This window comes from Neolamprologus brichardi, chromosome 8 (assembly GCF_056152115.1).
Source record: "Neolamprologus brichardi isolate AB-2024 chromosome 8, ASM5615211v1, whole genome shotgun sequence".
In the NCBI taxonomy this organism is placed as follows: Eukaryota; Metazoa; Chordata; class Actinopteri; order Cichliformes; family Cichlidae; genus Neolamprologus; species Neolamprologus brichardi.
The window spans coordinates 26,248,874-26,270,586 of record NC_142111.1 but is presented as its reverse complement, the minus strand read 5'-3'; the positions used below and the strand labels follow the sequence as shown (position 1 = coordinate 26,270,586).

General features: G+C 44.5%; 1 protein-coding gene across 2 annotated transcripts in view; it reads right to left on the bottom strand.

Annotated features, from left to right (window-relative positions):
- The window catches only part of grid1b (glutamate receptor, ionotropic, delta 1b), a 643,072-nt gene that overhangs the window by 81,818 nt on the left and 539,541 nt on the right, over positions 1-21,713 (bottom strand). For both annotated transcript variants that reach the window (XM_087844978.1, XM_087844979.1), the window contains exon 5: positions 10,201-10,254. In XM_087844978.1, coding sequence (XP_087701104.1) covers positions 10,201-10,254 — 54 coding nt within the window. The remainder of the gene's footprint in view (positions 1-10,200; positions 10,255-21,713) is intronic.

Genomic DNA, 21,713 nt, shown 5'->3' with positions numbered 1-21,713 from the left:
ATTTTCAGGTGAGAATGTAGCTGTGTAAACCTCAAATATCTGCTCAGTTTATCAAGACACCACATATTTTCAAAAGCGCTCCGACGTTTTCGGAGACGTCTGTTAGCCACTAGCTCGATAGCTAGCCGGGGGCTAGGCTAACTAGAGCCGTGAGAACACCGGACTCCCGGCTAATCGTTTTCAAACCCACCGCCATCTTTCGCTACTCAGGTTAAACATGATATATAAGTCACTTAGATAACTTCAAAATGTTATTGTTTGGCTTTTTTTTAGTATTTTATTTGTTCCTGAGTAAATCGGTTTGGCTGAGATTAAAGTTATAGTTTTTACACAGCTGAATAAACGTCAAGCAGACAGCTGATTATCAGAAGTGTGAGATGCTCGAGAATTTACTCCGGTGTCCTGTTATATTTTAGATAGCAAGGAGTTTATTAAACTTCATGAAACAATCTGCAAATTTCATTAAAATTTCATAAACTATCATCTTGTCTTTATTTTTAGTTAGCACATACCTTAAACACTTAAAGCTGTAAGCTAATGATAGTTATATAAGAGCAGATGCTGCTGGTGCAATAAGCTGTACGTTTTACGTCCAATGGATGATGATCTGATTAGTCGGCTATCAAAATAATCGTTTGTGGCAGCCCTACTGTTTAGTTTTGTATCCCTTCCCCTTTGTTTTTGTACCTTTTCATCAGCCTCTAATAAACAGCTCACTTTCTTAAAATATAGTTTTGTTTCCAGGTGTCTGCATTTGGGTCCACTTCCTCTCACCACACGGTGAGGGAGGGCACCGTGTGATTACCAGGCTGGTGTTTTCATAATGTTCAGAACATTGAGTGTAGAAAGCCTCGACTTTTCACTCTAATTTACTCTGTAGTTTGCACTTTAGTTGCTCGGGTGTAAAGCCGTGTCCAAAGTTCTTCACATGTAGCCGATGCTAGCATCCAACGCCGGCCCCCTGATGGGCATTAATGGTGTTGTTGTGTAAAAGTTGCAAACACAAGCACCTGAGACAAACCAGCAAAGACAAGTAGCTAATACAAGCAAAAACACACCTGGGACGTGACAAAGAGCTGTTATTAGCTGGTGCTGGTTGTTGCTAAGGCAACAGATATTAATCTTCTATAAACCGGCTGATTCTCTGTCAACACAGTGAAGCGAACTGTAGTTATAAAAGCCGTCAAAACTCTGCTGCTGGAGACTTTTAAACGTGTCAGATTGGACTAATTAAACGAATAAAACTGAGAAAATTAAATATATATTTTTTTAAATTACAATGATGAAATCTCTGTGCTCTTCTTGCTTTGACTTTGATTATTGAGGGATGAGCCTGGTGTAATAACAGACACTCAAAACTCATGGCACGCTTCAACACGAGAACTTGGAACCAGTTTCTTACCCTCAATTTATTTGGGTAAATGCAGAGTGAATTTTGATTAAAATCACACTAAAATAATACATTATGGAGTGTTTTTTGCAGTTTGTAAAATAGAACTTGGGGACTAATCGGGTGCAACTTTATTAAACGTCTTGATTGTAATAAATGAGCTGAAATTAACTCACAGTTTGGAGTTCATTTGTTACGAGCATGATTAGTCTTCAGTTTGCTTTTTACCTACTAATCCACTGCTGGGAGACTTTCCCTGCTCTCATTACCTGCACTCCATCGGCCTTGGCTTCCCTTCTGTGTGGTGATGGACGGAGAAGAGAGGAGGAAGAAAAGGAAAACCGGGAGAAAGAAACGGGTCTCTGATGGATTTAGCCGTCGATGCAGACGGATTGTTTAACAGTCACACCTGCAGCAGCTGTAATGTAACCTGGGGTTGCTTCATGTTCACAAAGAGTCTGATTTGCATTTCAAAAGAAGAACGGGTGTCATTTACAGTTAAGAGTCCATTTTCATCTCATCTGCACCAACTGTTTTCCATTGTGCACTGCAGGTAATTAGCTTTTGTTCAATATGAACTCATTTTTTTTAACACAAATGACCGTTCGGACTTACAAAGACTAGAAAAGCACAAGTGAGGAGGTGGCGAGAGCTCCTTCTGTCAGTTTCTTCTACTCTATGGTGTCAATTATGGGTGAAAGGTCTCTGAAAGTTCCTCTGTCCTGGGGAAGTGAAGTGTTGGAGTCTGTACGCTGTTACAACAATAAATGTCCCATCAAAAGCTGATGGGAACATTAACCGATGCTAAATTTACACAAAGCTGGTGAGTGGACTAAAAACCAGAGAGAGCAGAATATTGTGACTGGACCTTCTACAGGTTGATGCATGCTCAGTCATTCAGCTAAATCCCCAAAACTTGATTCTGTTCATCTGGATGTTTTCAGCAGGAGAAGCGTTTCGTCACTCATCCAGGTGACTTCTTCAGTCTCAGCTGATTGCAGGACTGAAGTCATTATGCAAATGTCCTGTTTATAAGATAACCTGCAGTCAGCTGACACTGAAGAAGTCACCTGGATGAGTGACGAAACGTTTCTCCTGCTGAAAACGTCCAGATGAACAGAATCAACTTTTGGGGACCTCCTACAGTTTCTTCTGAGGTATGGCAACAGCACTAAGCAGCACAACATTACACCGTATTATCTTTAAACAGCTCATTGTTGCCATTGTGTTTGGGAATATTGGGATCAGTACTCCAACATGAATTCTCCTTGCTAAACCAGCCTAACGTTTACCATCAACATAGTCTGAGAGTGCAGTGGTCGGTACCCAAGGAAGGAACTGTGGTGAACCAGCCATCGAGCATCTGCGGGATGTGCCAGACACACAAGTCTGATCCATGGAGGACCTGACGCACGACGTACAGGACTTAAAGGACCTTCAGCATCTAATGAAGCTGCTTTGGCATCAACACAATATCAGGCAGATCGCTTATGATAATAAAATAATATTTTAAATTCACCAATAGGCTGATTTTTTGCCATATATTAGCTTCCTCTTGGTAAAGTTTGAGGAGTGGTGGGTGGTCTGGGCTGGACGTACGTATAGAGTAGATTAACTGGCTGTGCAAACACAAACCTGTGAGATTTCCTAACCTTTTCTCATCTTGTATCGTGTGTCTGTCAGTATCAGCTGACCAAAACAAGTAGAAAGGATTGATTGGCTCAACTTGGAGCAGTTTTTTTCCCTTCATTACCAACATCCATCCAGTAGCTTACAAACCAATCTGGAGCTCACTGTTAGATACCACAGAGCCTAATTACAGCCTGTACGTTCAGCCTGTTAGTTTACGATTTCTTATCAATTCTACTCGTAGGATTGATCGTAGGAGACTAACAGCTACACCATACAGGTTGATACCGACTCATGTTCAGTATTTCTCCACCTGATTTGTCAGTGCTGCTGCTGCCCTGCTGTTTCCACCCGTCATCCATCTGTGTTTTCCAGGGAGATCTTTAATCACTGCTCTCAACAGTATCTGTAAAATAGTAGCCAGGAGTGATGAGCTGCAAATGTTTTCTGTCAGCAGATCAGTTTATATCTGTTTTCTTCAACCAATGACTGAAAAAGCACGGGACTCTTCTTTCAGCTTCTTCTAACCGACACATGTGAGGGTTTTTATTCTGAAGCTGATCACAGACACTTTGTGCCGAGTTATTAATGTTCGTTGGATCAAACTCGACCGTCCGACCGCGAGGCTTCACTGCTGTGCCTCTCACTGCCAGCCCTCCCTCACTGCCCGCTCTTTTCCCCTCTGGTTAATTGTTGTCCTCATCGCTCTTCACCTCTTTCTCTCATTACCGTTGCACTGCCTCCCTCTACAGCTCTGTTCTCGATTCTCTCCTCCCTTCTGCTCTCTCAAAGTCTCTGCCCCTCTCCAGGTCTTTTTAATTGGCATCAGTGGTGTTGTCTGGCTGTTTGTGTTGCCAGCAGACAGAGGGTGAAAAGGCCATTCTCCTTCTGTTGACAGCATGCCTCGCTTTGTACTTTAGTGCCACCCAGCACTGCGCTGACTGTGTGGTTATTTGAGCAGGGCTTTCTGGCAAAGATTGCAATACCTGGGAAAAAAAAGTGAAATTTATAGCTGAACCCTGCAGATGCAGAAGCCTTTACGTGCTGGAAACAACCTAAAGTGCTACAAAACAAACTTTTCATGGAGCCGTTTTCTGCACCAGCAGATTTTCTTGCTTTGCTCAAAATGCACAAACAGATTTTTGCTAATTCACCAATCCAATCAGTGACATCAAACAGATTGTTATTGGTTGTGTTTGCTGAACCGTTCATTGTAATGCAGGTCTCTCAGTCGTGCACCCATGCATGGAAAAGCTCGATCTGGGCACGGTGATGTCACCCACAGGTTTGGTCGCTGTTTCGAATCCTTGAATTTGGTATTTTGGACCTGAGTTTGTTGAAGCCAGAAGACACTGCATCTTTGAGGGGGTGGAGTGCGAAGTTATCAGCTCATTAGTTTTAAAATATAAATAAGATAGTAGGCACAGACTTTTGGATGGTCTCTTAGCGCAATTAAAGATTCAGTGATTCATGTATGTGTCACATTAATGCTATAAAAACATTTCAAAGGGGACCAACAACACCTCCTTCATGAATCACCTCCTTATGGTGGTGGAGGGGGTTGTGTGCACCAGTGACAGCAGGGGCTATGTTGTTGGAGGCCTTTGCCCCTAATAGGGTCTCCCCAGGCAAACTGATTTAAGTGCCCCCCATGAAAGAAAGTCAAAGAAAAATCAAAGGACCAGTTCATGCTGTCCAGGTCAGGATTACCAGGCCTACACTGTGGAGCCCAGCCCGAGGGACGCCTCCTCCAGGCCGGTCTTCGTCTATGAAGTGCAGCCCTTAGAGCTGGCATGGCCTTCTGTATCCTCAGCACCAGCAGGAGGCGCCATCAGGGTCAGGTGACAAGTGTGTTGGGCAGAAGTGTCACGGTTCTGGGGCAGTTTGACCCAGTATTTTCAGTTCTCACGTCTTGGTTTGATTTAGTATTTTTGGGTCTTTTCTTGATCTATGGTATGATGATGATGATGATGATGATGATTTAGTAGGTTTTAGCTCATTCTGGTTTCGTTCTTCCCGTGCAAAGTCTGTGTTTCTTTGTCTACGTCTTTGTGAATCGTTTCCTGTTTTATTGTGAAAGGGTGTGCCTCATGTCAGTGTGTCTAGCTTTGCTCTCCGTGTCTCGTTAGCCCAAACCCTCCCAGCTGTGCCTCCCTCCTGTTTTCCATTCCCTGATTACTCCCCTGTGTATATAAGCCCTGTGTTCCCTGTCGCGTCGTACCCTCAACCTGCTGTGTGTTTAGTCTCCTGCTCCAGTTTAGTATTTCCTTTCCAGTGTTTCAGTCCTTAGTTCCCCTGTCCAGAGTTTTGTTTGTTTTTGGTGAGTTTTAGAGGTTTTTGTCCCAGCAATAAAGCTGCGCTTTAAGTTTGACTTCCGTGTTGAGTCCTGCATTTTGGGTCCACCACTCCTGCCTGCCACACAGCCAACCCTGACAAGAACCTTAGATTATACTCAGTTGCTGACACAGACATGAAGAGCTGGAGGTCCTACAGCAGTGGTGTCCAAACCCAGGCCTCGAGGACCGGTGTCCTGCAGGTTTTAGATGTGTCCATCACAGCTGATTCAAATGGCTAAATGACCTCCTCAACATGTCTTGAAGTTCTCCAGAGGCCTGGTAATGAACTAATCATTTGATTCAGGTGTGCTGACCCAGCGTGATCTAAAACCTGCAGGACACCGGCCCTCGAGGCCTGGAGTTGGCCAAGCCTATTCTACAGCCATCATGGTTATCCTTGGTTATGGTTATACCCTTGAAGTTTACTGCAGCATCACTGGGAGCCAAGTGAAGACTGGCAGACAATTTCAGAAGATGGATGGATGGATGGATGGATGGATGGATGGGTGGGTGGATGGATGGGTGGATGGGTGGATGGATGAATGGATGGATGGATGGGTGGATGGATGAATGGATGGATGGATGGGTGGATGGATGGATGGGTGGGTGGGTGGATGGGTGGATGGATGGATGGATGGATGGGTGGATGGGTGGATGGATGGATGGATGAATGGATGGATGGATGGATGGATGAATGGATGGATGGATGGGTGGATGGATGGATGGATGGATGGGTGGGTGGGTGGATGGATGGATGGGTGGATGGGTGGATGGATGAATGGATGGATGGATGGGTGGATGGATGGATGGATGGATGGGTGGATGGATGGATGGGTGGATGGGTGGATGGATGGGTGGGTGGATGGGTGGGTGGATGGATGGGTGGATGGCACCACAGAGGTCCGGTTCAGGGACTGCAATGACCTGAGGAGAAGTCTAGCAGATAGCTAATGGCTCTTAATGGATAACTTTAAGCCTTAGAACATTTTAAACAGAAGCGTTATAAAAACACTTCTGTACAGTTTTTATAAAGGGGGAGATTAGCTGTAGAGACCAGCTGTAAACAGTCTGTGGAGATTGAATCACTTACACTTCGTTTGCACTTTGTATTTTCAGCCCTGCGTTTGCCATCGATGAGATAATCAGGGGAAGTGTCTGCCAGCATCTGAATGGAGATTTCTGGAAACTGTTTAATCTAAATGTAAAATCTGACCAGAAGTATTATGATAATAATTTTAATTTAAATTGGCGGCTTAAATGATGAATTTATAACTGAAAAACCTCATCTGAGGCCTTTTAATAGTTAATAATTAATAATCCATTTCAAACGAACTGTAACCTTCATGTCGCTGCGTTTAAAATCACTCTGGAGTTTTTGTTCACCTGTTGTTGTGGTGTGTTTTTGTGGGTCTGCGTTACACAATGAAGGTGAAAGTCTTTTCCGTGTACCTGAACACTACGCGGGGAGGTGCTGACAGCAGACGGGAAGAAGGAGAGAGGAAGGAAATGGAAATTAGCTCGTCGGCAGTGTCTACCTGCTGGCAGGACATCTGACATCTCACTGCGCCGCCACCAGGACTTGAAACTACCTCTGTTACCTGCCTGAGCTCGGTGACACACTACACACAGAGGCTGCTAACACTTTAGAGCAAAGTGGGGAACAAGGACAGAACGGTATTCATGAAGCAGGTTGGAGGCTGGAGAGCTGATTTCACATGATGTTTGTGTGGAGGAATTAGGGGGAGGAGGCACCATGGTAACAAGGAAGCTGGTGCTGCTCTTATCTATGGAAAAGGTCCATCTTTACCTGTAAGGCTCACACCAACACGCTTCATGTGGTTTACATTCATGAAAAAGTAAGAAAATGCTCTGGATGTCATCGCTTCATCAGGTAGTGGACTTCTGCTTACACTAGAGCCCACCACCATGAAGCCCACTGTGACAACCACAGAAGACTGGAGTGCAAACTCCAGGTTGGGAATGAGTTGCTGAGGGGAGGGGAGAGCGGAGCGAGCAACTGATAGATGGATAGATGTGTGAATGTGTGTCAGATGTGATGAAGAGAGAGACGTGACAGTGAAGCTTACTGGTCAATCTGCGGTCCAACCCCCACCTATGGTCATGAACGCAGATAGAAGTGGATGGAAAATAAATATCCTCCGAAGCGCAACTGGACTCCTAGACTGCTGCCCGGTTAAGAGATGAAACTGGAAACCCACAAAACTCCTATACCAAATAAGTGAAGGATCAAATCCCCACCAGTAAAGTGTACATTTTAGGACATCCTCAGGTCTCAGGAAAAAAAGCTGTCAGGTCTCAGAGACCTAACAACTTTTTTCCTGAGACCTGACATTTTTTTGTCTGAGACCTAACAACTTTTTTCCTGAGACCTGACAGCTTTTTGTCTGAGACCGCTTCCCAGTTTTACTTCTGAAACGGTGCCTCTCTAAGGCTCTTTTTATATCCAATCACTGACCTGCTGCCAATGAACCTGATTGGCTGCAAATGTTCCTCCAGCTGTTTCTTTTTAGGACTGCTTACCTTTCCTGCCTTTTGTTGCCTACCATGATCTCTCCAGCAGTGAAAATAACATGAATAATTAAAAAAAACCTTAAAATTAAATTTGGATAATTAGGAAATCCAGAAATCACACATGCAGTAGATTGAGTTTCCCCACTTCTTTTCATAGGAAGTTTAAATCCCACATTAATGAAGATAACTGGAATATTTTGAGGAACATTTCTATGTAAACATCATAATTTGCTGTTAATCTAATTAAAAGCATATTGGAAGGAGAAGAGGAGGTGGCAAAGTGGAGAAAATGAGCAATAAAAAATTCTGAATGATTTAAATAATTTCCTTTGATGGTTACAGGATATTATACATACACAGTGTGGAAGGACGAGACGCACGGGCGTGTTTATCAAAGGAAACATGTGTGATCACAAAGTCTAATGTGCCAAAAAGCCCAAACTCACGCTGCAGGATCTGAACATTGTTTCAATCTTCTGGTTAATTAAAAACGCAGTAATTAGCCAAATGATGACTTTGAAATAAAGGAGATAATTTGAAGTGAATGAGGAGGCTGTTACCAAGCTGGGAGCTGAAAAATGGGGGAAAAGGGAATCTGGCATTGAAAGTAAAGCTCTGAGGTTTTTGTATTCAGCCTTCAGCAGATGACACCAACAGCCATCTCTGAATTATGCTGTTAACACTTGTCAGCTCAGTTAATTGGCTGGGTGGCTGCCTTAATATTGAAACTGGGAGAGCAGAGTGAGCAATTAAAAAGGAAAGATAATTTAAAACTATAAAAAAATAAACCTGTAAGCAGCTGGCAAGAGCGGGCAAGTCGGGAGAAGTCGCGGCTCTGGAGATGTCGGTATTTTGTGACTGAACACAATCCCAGCTGCGGTGGAGGGTGCTGTCATTTTCTCTTTTCACCTCCACTCATTTCAATTTTACTTCCAGCATGGAGAGTTGCCCACGCTCGCTGATCCCCGTCAGAGGGGAGAAAAAAGGCCAGCCGCTGGAGAGAGGCAACAAACCCACTCAGCTTGTTTTGTATCCCACATATAAATGGTTTCCATCAGAACAAGCACACAGGACGGGGCTCTTTAACTTATCTGCCTTTTTGTTCTCTGTGCAGCCCGTTCCTGCTGTTCTGGTCCAAAATCAGCCGTAATGAAAGCGACATCATCAAAACTCAAAGCCGACATGGCGAGAAAACTTTTCCAGAGGAAACCAAGTTTGGTAGTTGGGTAGTTTTTGGCACGCTGTGATCTAAATGATGCTTTAAAGGAGCTCATTTGTGTTCTTTTCAGAGCAACATTTAAATCGAGCTGAGATTGAACCGATGCAGACGTGTCGGGAGAAACGGGAAAAGCAACGAGCTAAAGAGGTTAGCACAGACGTCACTATTACCCCAGTTAGACCAGAACTACTGAAGATTTGTTAAAGAGCAAAGAACAGCACAAAGCATAAAAGATGGCTGCAGGAGGCCGTACGTCTTTGTCAAAGGAGTCCAACATGAGTGGAAGAGTCAGTGAAGCTCACTTCTGTCCGATGACAGTGATACTGAGGTGGGGCGTGGCTGTTTTATCTAACGTTGTTGGAATGAAACTGAATAAACTCTCATATCATGTGGAAATGTATTCAAACTGGTTATCAGAGGGAAAGTTTGATATTTAAGGGCCTCACAGCTAACACTAACTGGTTTAACCAGCTGTTGTGTAGCCGGCTCTGGTCAGCTGTCTGCAGACGGGAGGGTCACATGTCTAATCTGCTGGCAGTAAGTAATCCTGACAATATCGGGATTGAATGAGCGTGTTCATGTGTTACAGTCAGCTTCAAACTAGCTGCCAAAAAAGCATAAATAAGTATTTGAAAAGCTAAAAACAAAATTCCAAAACAAATGTAATCGATAAAAATAAAAAAATATTGAGGGATGCTTGAAAAAAGGCTAATTGATTGACAGCTGGCAGCTTATTTCTATTCTTGGACTCTACTAGAGTAGCTTTGCATGATTCCCTGCTTCAGTCTCTTGATCCATCTGGTGTCTGAAACAAGCCATCTTAGTTTCATTAAAAGCCACTCTACCTTTAAGCCACCTTACTCCTGATTGGCTGCCTCTTGTAAACAAAACAATGAACAATGTAAACTAGTCTGAAAACTGACTTATATGTAATGATTGGACCTCATCTATCAAAAGCACGAGTTCCTCAGGGCCCCATTGGTTCTGCCTGTTTCACAGCACCAGAAGTCGGGAACGATGGACTTCCTGCTATCAGAAGTTCACTGATGGAGAAAGTTTGTGTCACATGCTCTGAATGTCTCGGTGTGACTTACCTCGTTGACGAACACCCAGTGACTGTCTTTGGAGGCCAGATTTGTTTCCACTGCCTGCAGACACACAGAGACACAGAGACGAGGGGTTAATAACGACGACCGCCCAAAGCCGATTTAATCACACGCCGCTTCTCAGAAGCTGACGCAGCATTTCATCACACTTCAGGTTCAGCAGCCAGATCTTGCAGTGTGGCCTCCGAGGAGCAGCTGCTGTACCGACACCACAGCTGCCTCGTCTGCCTTTGTTCTCGCCCGTGTCATTGCGGTGTGCACGTTTGAAAAGTTCAAGTCCTCCTCCTCTTCGTCTTCCTCCTCCGCTGTCACGGCTCGTCCTGCCAAAATGTCGAGCAACAGAGGCTTTGGAGAAAGCGAGTGGTTTGCACTTAGCAAAGCCCCCGGAGCTCGGCCCGTCACCATGTGATAATCCTAATAACACGCAGCATCCTACAGATGACGGCCAGCCTCGCAGCTGGCAGCACAAAGTGCAGCAGAGCTCAGTCCTGCAGGTCAGCCTGGACCAGCTGGAACATGTACACAGAGGCAGCTGCTAATAATGCAAACGCCCCCAAAACATGACTCATTATAATCTCAAATAATGACCAGATATCACGAAGAAGAAGTAAAACACCCATAATGCTCATTGCTTCATGATTCACAGTTTTAAAAATAAACCTTTATTCTCCCTGAGTGACCCTTAATTCTGACATTTACACTTGGCTCCACCCGAGATGGTTAAACAGCAAACCCTGTATTGTCTCAGAGGTGAAAGGTTGATGGAGGCAGGGATGTATCTGAGTGTGTGCCCACACGGCGCCGCACGCCAGCATATGGTCTGACTGCAGAGCCGTGTGGGTGTTGTTCTGCCTTCTGGCTCCATGTTTAGAAGCAGCATATTTAAACCAACGATCTCACGGTCGTTAACTAATGATCGAAATTCTATGAAGTAAAAAATAATATTTCATCGTGATAATAAAAGAACGAGAGGAAACATCTGAAGTATGACTGAACACACACGTGCTGTACGTCTCAAAATGTGATCGTGCTACTGAATGAAAAATGAAATGAGAACATTCCTGGTTTATTATTTTTATTAATGCTTTGTAAGAAATATCAAAGTTTGTTGGCTGAGGAAAAACTGCTGCTGTACCCTGATAAAGGTTTGAGTGTTTATCTGCGTAGGTCTTCAGTCCAGGTCACACTCGTCCTGAGAAGAACTGGACTTCTTTAAGTTTCACCTCTCATCCAATCAGCTTCTTCAGTCTGAGGTATTCAGCCTCTCATGAGGGTTGTCCTCTGAAACCATTGATGTCCTCTGAATGCCTACCAGTGACCAGACGTGGTGGCTTACGACACCAGCGATCAGCCATTGAATCCCTCCCCAGGTGCTTCAGCCTGAACAAGTCTAGTTGCCTCCTGTAGAGACCGCAGAGGTGTTCACACCTCGATGGAGAGCAGCTGTGAAAAAGTTGCGTGTTTCATTACACACCAAGCGTGCTGCAAAAAATGGCACGAAGTTCACATTTTTTGAGATGCAAAAATAAAAAAAAAATAGAAATTGTTGAGCTTCTGCAAAAAAATAGTCTCCAAAAAACACTGGAAAAAAAATGAAGTTGATATCAAATGATGAAGAGCTGGTGCTGATGTTTCTGAACAAGATTAATAAGTAATATTGGGGAAAAAACCAAACTAAAAAATGGCGCAAAATCTTACAGCATAATTATGCAGTCATTGCAAACGGCCAAGCCCAAAAAAGTCTGGTGTGTAATGGCCTTCTTGGCTAATTTGGGGGACCACCAAACATTTTTAAAGCTAGCTAGCAGTCAACAGCTAGCTAGCAGTCAACAGCTAGCTAGCAGTCAACAGCTAGCTAGCAGTCAACAGCTAGCTAGCAGCTAGCTAATTTTTCAGCCATTCAAAAGATATGTTGCTAAAAAAATCATATATCTCATCAAATGCCACAAAGAGCACAGACGATTATATTTTTAAATCGATATACACACTAATTTTTATCATGTCAAAATTAAACGTGTTACCTATGCTAATGCTAATATGTCTGCATGTAGCATTCTAAAAGCCTGTACCTGACTGCAGTGGTGATTCACTGATATCACCTGCTGCCTGAAGCCTTTTCAGACCTTTTTCACGTGTCACATAAGCTAATTTCATTTCCAGTGGCTTCGTTCCAAGAGGCTAACCGTCAGGCATGATGATGAGCCATTCAGCTCACCTGAATGGGGAACGGTGCCAAACCTGCCTGCTGTTCAAAGGCTCTGCGTGCTGGATTCCTGTCATAGCTCCGAGCTACACCTGAATACAACAGAGCTCATTCATCATTAGCATTTTACAGACATCCTCTAATGAGCAGGACCGAACCTCGTGACAGATTCTAACAAAACCAAACTGTGTCCAGTCCTGACTTTGGGAACAAATACCTGAGGCATTTGAAACAGGTTTTCCATATTATCCATATTCAGACAGTGGAACGCAGCCAGGAAGCTGGTGGAGTCAGAAGAAAAATCTGTGTTTGGGATATTACATCACTGAGTGCATTCACTTCACACACACACTAAACAAGAGTATTCCCACACAGCGTTCGGCCATGAATATCAGTTCGTGTCATGTCTTTGCTCTCTGTCCTCGGGGCTCGGACTGACAGATGTTTTCTAACAGGTTCCACATTCGGCTTCCAGATCAACAAACGCTGACATACTCGTGAAGCTCCACACAAGCAACAACCTCGAGGATAAACAGCTCGTGAACTGCATGTCCACAGAGCTAACACGCACAGACGTTTTTAGAAAGAAGTGTTTTTCCCACATTTTATTTGTGCACATCTGCTATGAGCAGATACACCAGTCAGCTGCACGATTCATGTGCAGAGCGAGTGAGGCTGATCGCCATGTGACAACGCGGCGTTCTGCAGGGCATACATGTGGCATACATCTCATTGCACCCCACCCACCTTAAAGACTTACAACCAAATAATGAATGAGAAGTCAATACTGATGCTATGTGAAGTGATGGAAACCAGTCTGTGTGTGTACATAATGTCAGGTTAACCTATAGCAAAGGCCACAGCACCTGTTCTCATAACACACCTCACATCTCCCACGTGGAGATGTCACCATAACCTTTATTGGACCTGGATTGAGTACGAGCGTTCTCACGCATGCCTCGATCGCCTCCCATCCAACTCCGTTCTTCCTCGCTGGTGTTATTTAGATTCTGCCTCTGGGTCCTTACTTCCTGCTCGGTCATTAAAATCCAGCCCACATTGCCCTCTGGTTTATTTTCTGCTACTGTGGGCACAGAAATTGGTTATCAACAACAATTACCCGTCAACCCTGAAGGTAAAAACATGTATATTGTAGCTTTTAATGATGAGTGTGGGTGAAGAGGGGAGCTTGCAGAAACACGATGAAGCAAAGGCTGAGAGGAAAATAAGAGAATAAAAATGTATGGAGTGGAATTAATTCATGATATAAGAACTGGCAGAACATGCTGACCTTGTTATTCCCGACGGACTCGCCGTGCACCGTTCATATAATTGCATTATCCAAAATATTTCTTACATCAATCTCACTATTTTTTAAGAGCCGTCTTTGGTGAGTTTGGCTGCCGTTCAGATGTAATAAATTTATGCTTTTAACTCACGGCGAGAATCGACAGCTGAACAACATGGAGGCTGCGAGTCTCAAAATTCAAGCTGCGTTCGGGAGGGTTTTTTAAACCACACTCACATTCTACCATTAAAGTTTCTCAGCATCCTTGAGACCAAATAATTGGCTTTTCTATGTTTCGTTACTCATAAAACATTTGTGAAAGCTATTTTTGGGGTTTCTTTTTTCTGTCTGGCTGCCAGAAGCCATCTTCTTCCTGTTTTTGGCAGTTTGCTGCACATCTTGGCACAAACCTCCAGCACTAACTGTAGATCGCTGGAACAGTGTCGTCGGCAAAGTGTGCCTCACCACGACACAGGAACGCTGATACTAAGCCTTAAAAACACAGATCCATGATGGCGTCTTTAAGTGTTTAAAACCTGCAAGAAGCTGCAGTGTTTAACCCTCCAAAGAAAATTGAACACAGTTGGATTTTTCTTTCTTTCGTCACTTAAAATCCTCCCTTAGTTATGCTGCAATAGACGTAGGCTGCCAGGGGATTCCCATGATGCATTGAGTTTTTCCTTTCCAGTCACCTTTCTCACTCACTATGTGTTAACAGACCTCTCTGTATTGGATCATATCTGTTATTAATCTCTGTCTCTCTTCCACAGCATGTCTTTATCCTGTCTTCCTTCTCTCACCCCAACCAATCACAGCAGATGGCCCCGCCCCTCCCTGAGCCTGGTTCTGCTGGAGGTTTCTTCCTGTTAAAAGGGAGTTTTTCCTTCCCACTGTCGCCAAAGTGCTGCTCATAGGGGGTCATATGATTGTTGGGTTTTTCCTCTGTATCTATGAAGCGCCTTGAGGCGACTTTTGTTGTGATTTGGCGCTATATAAATAAAATTGAATTGAATTGAATTGAAAATATTTCCCGTCTCACAGATGCTCGGATGGAGGGTGATCACATCGTAACATTGTGGATAATGAGTCCAGTGTAATTAAAAGCTCAGTTTTTTTCTATTCGCCAATCAGATTGAAGCTGTTTAAGGGCCCCGCCCCTCGGTAGGGGGGTATTCTGTAAATATAATAATAAACGTGAATTTACTGTGTAACTGTGCAACTTTATTAGCAGCGTCCTCCTGACGCCAACAACATTCAGAGTAACAGCCTCCTCTCTGCCCCTTAATGCTCTCTGGTTGCTATGGTAATGCGTAAATATTTCTTTCAAAATAAGACGCACAGCTACAACATGGGAAAGACCCAGGGAAACAGAGTTCACGATAAAAACCCTGAAAACCATAAATTTCACACCAGAACCTCAACTCTCGCAACGCCGTGGCCCGGGGGTTGGGAAGCGCTGACTTAGAACGACCTGCTCTTTTACAAACGTTAGTACAGGCGACTGTGTGGCTACGCATTTTATATACCTGTGGTCAACTTGTGGCTATAGCTCATATTTCAGTTCATTCGTGTCGTGGTCAAAAACGAGTCCGATGGCGCTCGTGTCCCATCACGAACTGACTCAGCTGGTAGTTGAGGGATCGATGACTATCAAGAGACCTGCCATCATGTCAGTCAAGCTATTTCGGGCCACGGGCCCAAAACGGTGACAGACTGATGTCGCCATTTTTTGGATACTCGGGGGGGAAAGCGACACTGTTTTGATTGTGAATATTTCCTGGAAGGTCAGGACGGTTCAGCGGCGGCGCACGAGCCTCCGCCTGCTCGCTCCATCTCATCCCTCTCGCTGAGCTGTCTGATGAGGTTACATCGTGACCTCGACCCATCGCGCCGCTGCGGTCGGCCCGGGGGGACGGTACAGGGGGATGACGATGATGAAGGCTGACTCACATGACTGACAGCTACACAAATGTGCGAGAAGCTCGGCGCGACAGAGCAGAGAGGCAGACGACACGCCGAGGAAATCATACAGACACGAGGCCCGGGGAGAACTGTGGCTGTAAACAAAGCGTCCTCTTGACTTTAGACAGTTAGCCTTTTTTCTCCTTCGTCTCATACGTGACATCACACCGGTCAGGACTTTTGATCACTTCGTCTGTCTGAGGAACGAAGGCAGTCGCTGCAGGAAGCATCCGCTGCACGCAACAAACTGAAATACTGACTGACACCCAAAAGCATCGGATCAGAGCTGCATTCAAAGGGAACAGTTGTGCTAACCTCAACTCCAGGTTTGAAACACACACACACCTGCAGGCTTAACCCTTTCACCACGACTTTAGAGCAGCCAACACACAGTACGAGATACAAGTTAGGATAATCCGACTGCTGAGCTTGCTGCTAATCATCATCAGTGTCCAACGACCCAACAGTCATGCATCACAAGACCTTTTAACCTCTTTGACACACAAGGTCCCCTCCATTGGCAGCACGTAGGTCGAATAACCAGAACCCAACGTATCCTTAAGATCTCATCGCCCCCTGATGTCCCTGAACCTGGTAAAAGGGAGTCCTTCCACTCCTGGAAGAAACCCCAAACCCCCCCATGACCGTTTAGCTTCAGCTCATGTTGGATGTAGACAGGCTAAAGTTGCAGGATGGTCACAGTTTGCTGGCAGTTTGGTACTTTTTAGTTTGTGTAAGTTTTGTGGAGTTGCTCCACAGCTGACTGCTGTATGGATTGCTTGCATCTTTTTGCATCACTCCTAGAGCGGTGCTTCTGCTTTTATTCAGCAGTTGAAAGCACAAAGTCAGATGGGAAACATGTCAAGAGAGAGAAAAGCTAGATATAACAGGCTGGGAAACGAGTGAGTGTCTGTTGGACTGCAGTGTAAATGTGTTCTGTGGTTTTGACAGCAGCTGGTTTCTGATACCCGGGATCAGCACAATCACTTCTGCTTGGTTATCAGAGTTTTACTGTTTCTGCACAGACCCACTAAACAAATCATGTGAGAGCAGTTTTACTCATTGCTAAATCCTCTTTCTTTTTTTCATAAGTTCATAAAACTCCACAGAGAAAACTTTTCAGACTTTACTGAAGTTTTTTTCTTTATATTTTAGAAATGTTCTCAGCTGCAAGAAGAGAATAAGCTCGACCTCGGTAAACCATCACTGGCTCTTCAAGATTACCCCAATCAAATGTGATGTGCTCAGCTAATCACTGTTTATTCATTTTAATCTCATATGGTTATTATTTAAAGGTTACTTTTTGCATTATGTTACATTGTATCAGATAAATTACCTGTTACACTTTTTAAAGGCAGTCAAATTAAAACTGACCAAACCACGCAGCTCCGAGCGGTCTCAGAGGTAACTCCTGAGTTTGAATTGGCCCACACCTCTGAGCAGGTGTACCAACATCCAGTGGAGACCAGTTAAGAAGAATAAATAACCAAATAAATAAATATTGTATCAACAGCCTGCAGCCAGTTCTGTACCGAGGAGCCAGCACATCAGTCTTCTGTTATTGAAAGATTGTGTTTGAATCTGTCTTCACTTTCCATCATGCAGAGCAACATTTATATTTCAGGCACTTCAGTCCTCTGATCCTCTGAACAAATAACTTTTAGAGCCACTCGCCGACTCGTTAAGAAAAACGACAAACATTCAGTTTTTATTTGCAGGTTTGACACCGGCGTGTTATTACCAACCACAAACCCTTCCAAGTTTGCTTTAGACTATAAGCCCCACCCTCAGTGGCGCTGTGAGGTTGGCAGGCTAATTAAAGAAGCCGCTCGGCAGCCAAAGATCGTTAGGATTACAGCGAGGCTTTTCTCCGGCTGACGCGTCGCCTCCCAAAGACGCCACGTCGGCACAGATTAAACCGTCTTCTCCGGGTTTAAAAACACCTGCCGTGAACTGATTTTACTGAAGAGACAAATTAAACCATTATCAAGAAAACCAAGCGATCCTGCACAGCCAACAGATATAACAGGCGTGGTTAACGTTCCACACAAAGAGTCTGTGCTGGATGTATTAGTAAGAAGTACTGCAGTTTTTTGGGAGAGTTTCTTTGGCCGCGGATCAAAAATGCTGCCGATAAATATTCAGACAGAGAAACAACAATAAGAGCCTGGAGGCTCAAAGAGAATGAAGACAGCGTGGAGTTGGAAAAGCAGGATTTTTCCCTCCACAGCGGCTGTCCAACTATTTGTTAAAATCCACCAGCAGCATCTCGACCTTACAAGGTGCTAATGACGTATCGATCGGGGGAGCAGATATACATGGAAGCTGTGAAACAGAATCAAGGTTACTCTGCTAAATATCGAGTGACGAAGCTTCTAGGTAAAGACGGTTGTTTATTTTTGGCCGTTAACTTTGTGTTGTGTTTCTGAATGTTGATGAAGCTGCTCTCCGCCCTGACATGTACTACTGGGGTACTTTTATTATATAGTGTTAGAAATAAATGTGGGTGTCATTACATAATGCAGCACCCAAGAGCTAATTGCATATTTCCTACTAACACCGAAGAGCCACACTGTTGTGCTGGATGACATTTGCTTCATTACCGTGGAGTTGATTAATCCGTCACTGGAAAATAATAAAACTTCTCCCCTATTTGCTGAAAATAAGTATTTTTGCAGGCTTCAATTTCAGAAACTGTGAATTGTGAGGTGTTTAAAAGGCCTCAGATTGTTCTGGTGTCAGAATTTGCAGACAGTGAGAAAGATACTGAAAACAACTTTAACTTCCCAGCTCTTGTGTTTGGATTTAGCTCAAGCAGCTCATCTAGGCGTTGTTGGGGAACCTGGTCAGACGCATAAACCACCTCAAACAGCTGTTTGCAGTGAGGCTCATCTTCTGGGTCAGAAGGAACCAGCTGAGGAGCTTCAGGAATCATGGAAACCTGCTATGTGGTTTCTTCAGGCGTGAGAGGAGATGCTTGGGGATGATGAAAACACCTGGATGACTAGGGATGGGTACCGGTATCCGGTGCCATGATGGCACGGTAGCAACCAGACCGAAAAGCAGTGCACATTTCGGTGCTTTTTTTTTCCTGAGATGTCATACACTTTAGATTCTAGCCAATCATTTTACGTTTCCGAGGATAGTAGGCGGGCCCAGGTACGTACGTTCTTTTAGAGCAGAGCTACAGATTAAAAATGTCCAAGGTGAAGCGGTCAAAGTCTGGCTGTACTTCACAGCAAAAGATGCAAACTCAGCAGCTGCAACAAGTGCTTTAAGCTGATACTGTGATGCTGTCAAAGGAGGTAACACCTCAAATCTGATGAAACACCTGGCGACGCATAGCGTTTTTTTTAAAAGCCGAAAAATGCGCCGTATTTGATAGCTTGCTGCGAGACCTCACATCGAGCACATCTACTGCGGGTGTGGTGCCTGTTATCGACCCGGAGTTAGCAACATCCCCCAAAAACCCGAAGAGGAGAGTCCTGGCCCCTAGCCCTGCCAGTGTAGCAGAAATGATGAGGATGATGATGCAGCAGCAGCCGTTCTTCTCTGCGTGAGTAGCTTCATGTTGTTCGTGTGTAATTTACGTTGAGTAGGCTAACCACGTTATTACATTAATGCATGTAAGGTGAACTAGCAAACACCATCATAGCTACATGCGGCTGTCTTCTTGTTTGATGGCAGATGCTCCCTTCACCCTGGCCAAAAAGGCTAAAATGACCAAAGAAAAAGTGGAAAACAGTTAAACATGAGAGGTTTTTGGACAAAGTTTGTGTTTTTTCCATTGTTTAAGCTGCTTCCAGCCAAGAGTGATACCATATATGCCCCATAGCTGCAGAAAAGGCTAACATTGTTATCTTTTTACAAAAAAACAGCTGAACATGAGAGGTTTTTGGACAAAGTTTGTGTTCTCCATTCTTTAAGCACCGGTTTGAGCACCGTTTAAGCACCGGCACCGTTTCAAAAGTACCGGTTTGGCACCGGTATCGGATAAAACCTAAACGATACCCATCCCTATGGATGACACAGATGGAGGCGGAGGCTCTGGACAGGAAGTTCTCAGCTTGGACTGTGATAACTAGTTAAACGTGGATGGATGGATGGATGCTGACAATCCAGCGTGCTGAGTTGTTAGAAATGCTCCTGCTTTATATCTGAAGCCAGCAGCAGAGCTCAGGGGATGCGAGTGGTCCAGTGCAGCGGGGATTAGGGAGTTCGCTGGTTTATATTTCGCTCCACTGCCTCGCAGCCTCTCTCCTTCTCTCTCTATGGGTTTAATATCCCTGACAGCAAACATTAATGGGTGGTGGGAGCAGTGGGAAGCAGGGCCATTACACTCGAGACAGGATGCTTTTAACACCATGTTAATGTAAAAGACTCAGCTCAGGCTCATGTGGATGGACCTTCGTGTGGATGGACCTCCGTGTGGGACATCCACCCAGGACTCTAGAGGTGGAGGGGAAAAAGATTCCCGTCACAAAATTGAGTTGTTGCTCCAATATGATGGAGATACAAATGGAAAACTGAGTGAAACAGCTGTCCGGTCCTTCATGGTCGGTTTCTTATCGACTCTCTTTCAATCCTTCCCAAAGAAAAAAGAAAAGTCTTTGAGGGAAGCTTTGAAGAGCAAAGACGACTTAAAGTTCAAGGCGGACTGAAGAACAGAGACAATATTTAGTTTGAAATTAATACCAGTGAACATCTCCACACTGAAGAATAAAGAACATCGGCGGTCGACTGACGGCGCTGTGTTTCGCTTCAGATCAAAGACGTAGTGCGGGGGCTGATCCGCGGCGATCCAGAGACCAGAGTGCTCAACGTGCACGTTACTCTGCTTTCCAACCCTTACTCTGCACAGATCAAGCTGGGCTCAGTCACACGTGTTCCTCAGTTACTGTGATGTTTGCCACTATTAGCAAAGAGGACGCTGTCCAGTGTGTTTGCCCACTCTGTGAGCAGTGTGTGTGTGACGAGAATCAGCTTGGCGAAACATGGAAACCCTCTTCAAGTTGAAATAAAAAGCAGAGGATATCATCAATCTTCGATCTTTGTCTGCTTGACATCGCAGAGCTGATGAAGATGAAGCCTCGGAGTGTTGTTGACATTCAGTCTCTGATGTGGATGGTACTCTGCCGTGACATCAGGCTCGTTATCCGTCTCTATTTCTGTACCACAGTGTCCTTTACATTCAGTTTACAGACTAACAGGCATCAGGAAGGAACACAAAGAACAAACACAAAGAAAACCCGTCCGCTGCATCCAGCAGCGATGCTCACATCTGCACCTGCACTACAACGAAGCACACAAACACTTTCCAATTTCATTTGAACACGAAGGATGCGGATGCTCACAATCCAGGGTGTCACTGTACTTAAGGGAGCTCTGCTCTTAACAGCAACGTCATGACCTCCGTCCATCCAGGCCGCTGAGACTCCCAGACTGACGGCAGGTCGAGTTGATTCTGTCAGCACTCATCCCGCTCGCTTCGTCAGTGTACGGGGAAAAAACGGCCGCCTCGCCATCCTTCTGAGTGTTAAAGCCCACGAGAGTAGCGCTAAAAGCAGCTCTTCACAACGTGAGAGTTCAAGAAGAAAGCTGAGAACGAGGAGGTTTCATGTTTTTGGTTTTGCGAGATAATGTTTAAAAAGTCAAGATGGTGTCAGTTCACCGAGAACGCTACAATAAAATAGGCAGCATCTCCTTCACGGCTGCCTCATCGGCACAAACGCTGTGAGGCTGACGGCTCTGTGGAGGTGAGTGGAAGCAACAGCTCCGATATGAAGCTCTGAATGGGCTTCAGAGTAACTCGTTAAGGTTTTTGGTCCTATTTCTTTATGAACATGCAACAGTCGGTGCAAAGATGCAGGCCTCGGAGGGCTGTTTCTGCTATTTCAGCTCATATGTTACGAAATAATTCAGTTGGAAATGATCTCATTTAAATACTTATTATAACTCCTGGCCAGTTTATTTAAATGTACTACTTGAATAATTAAGCGCTCGCTGTCGTGGATATTTCCTACAGGTATTTGCCTGCCGATGGATCGT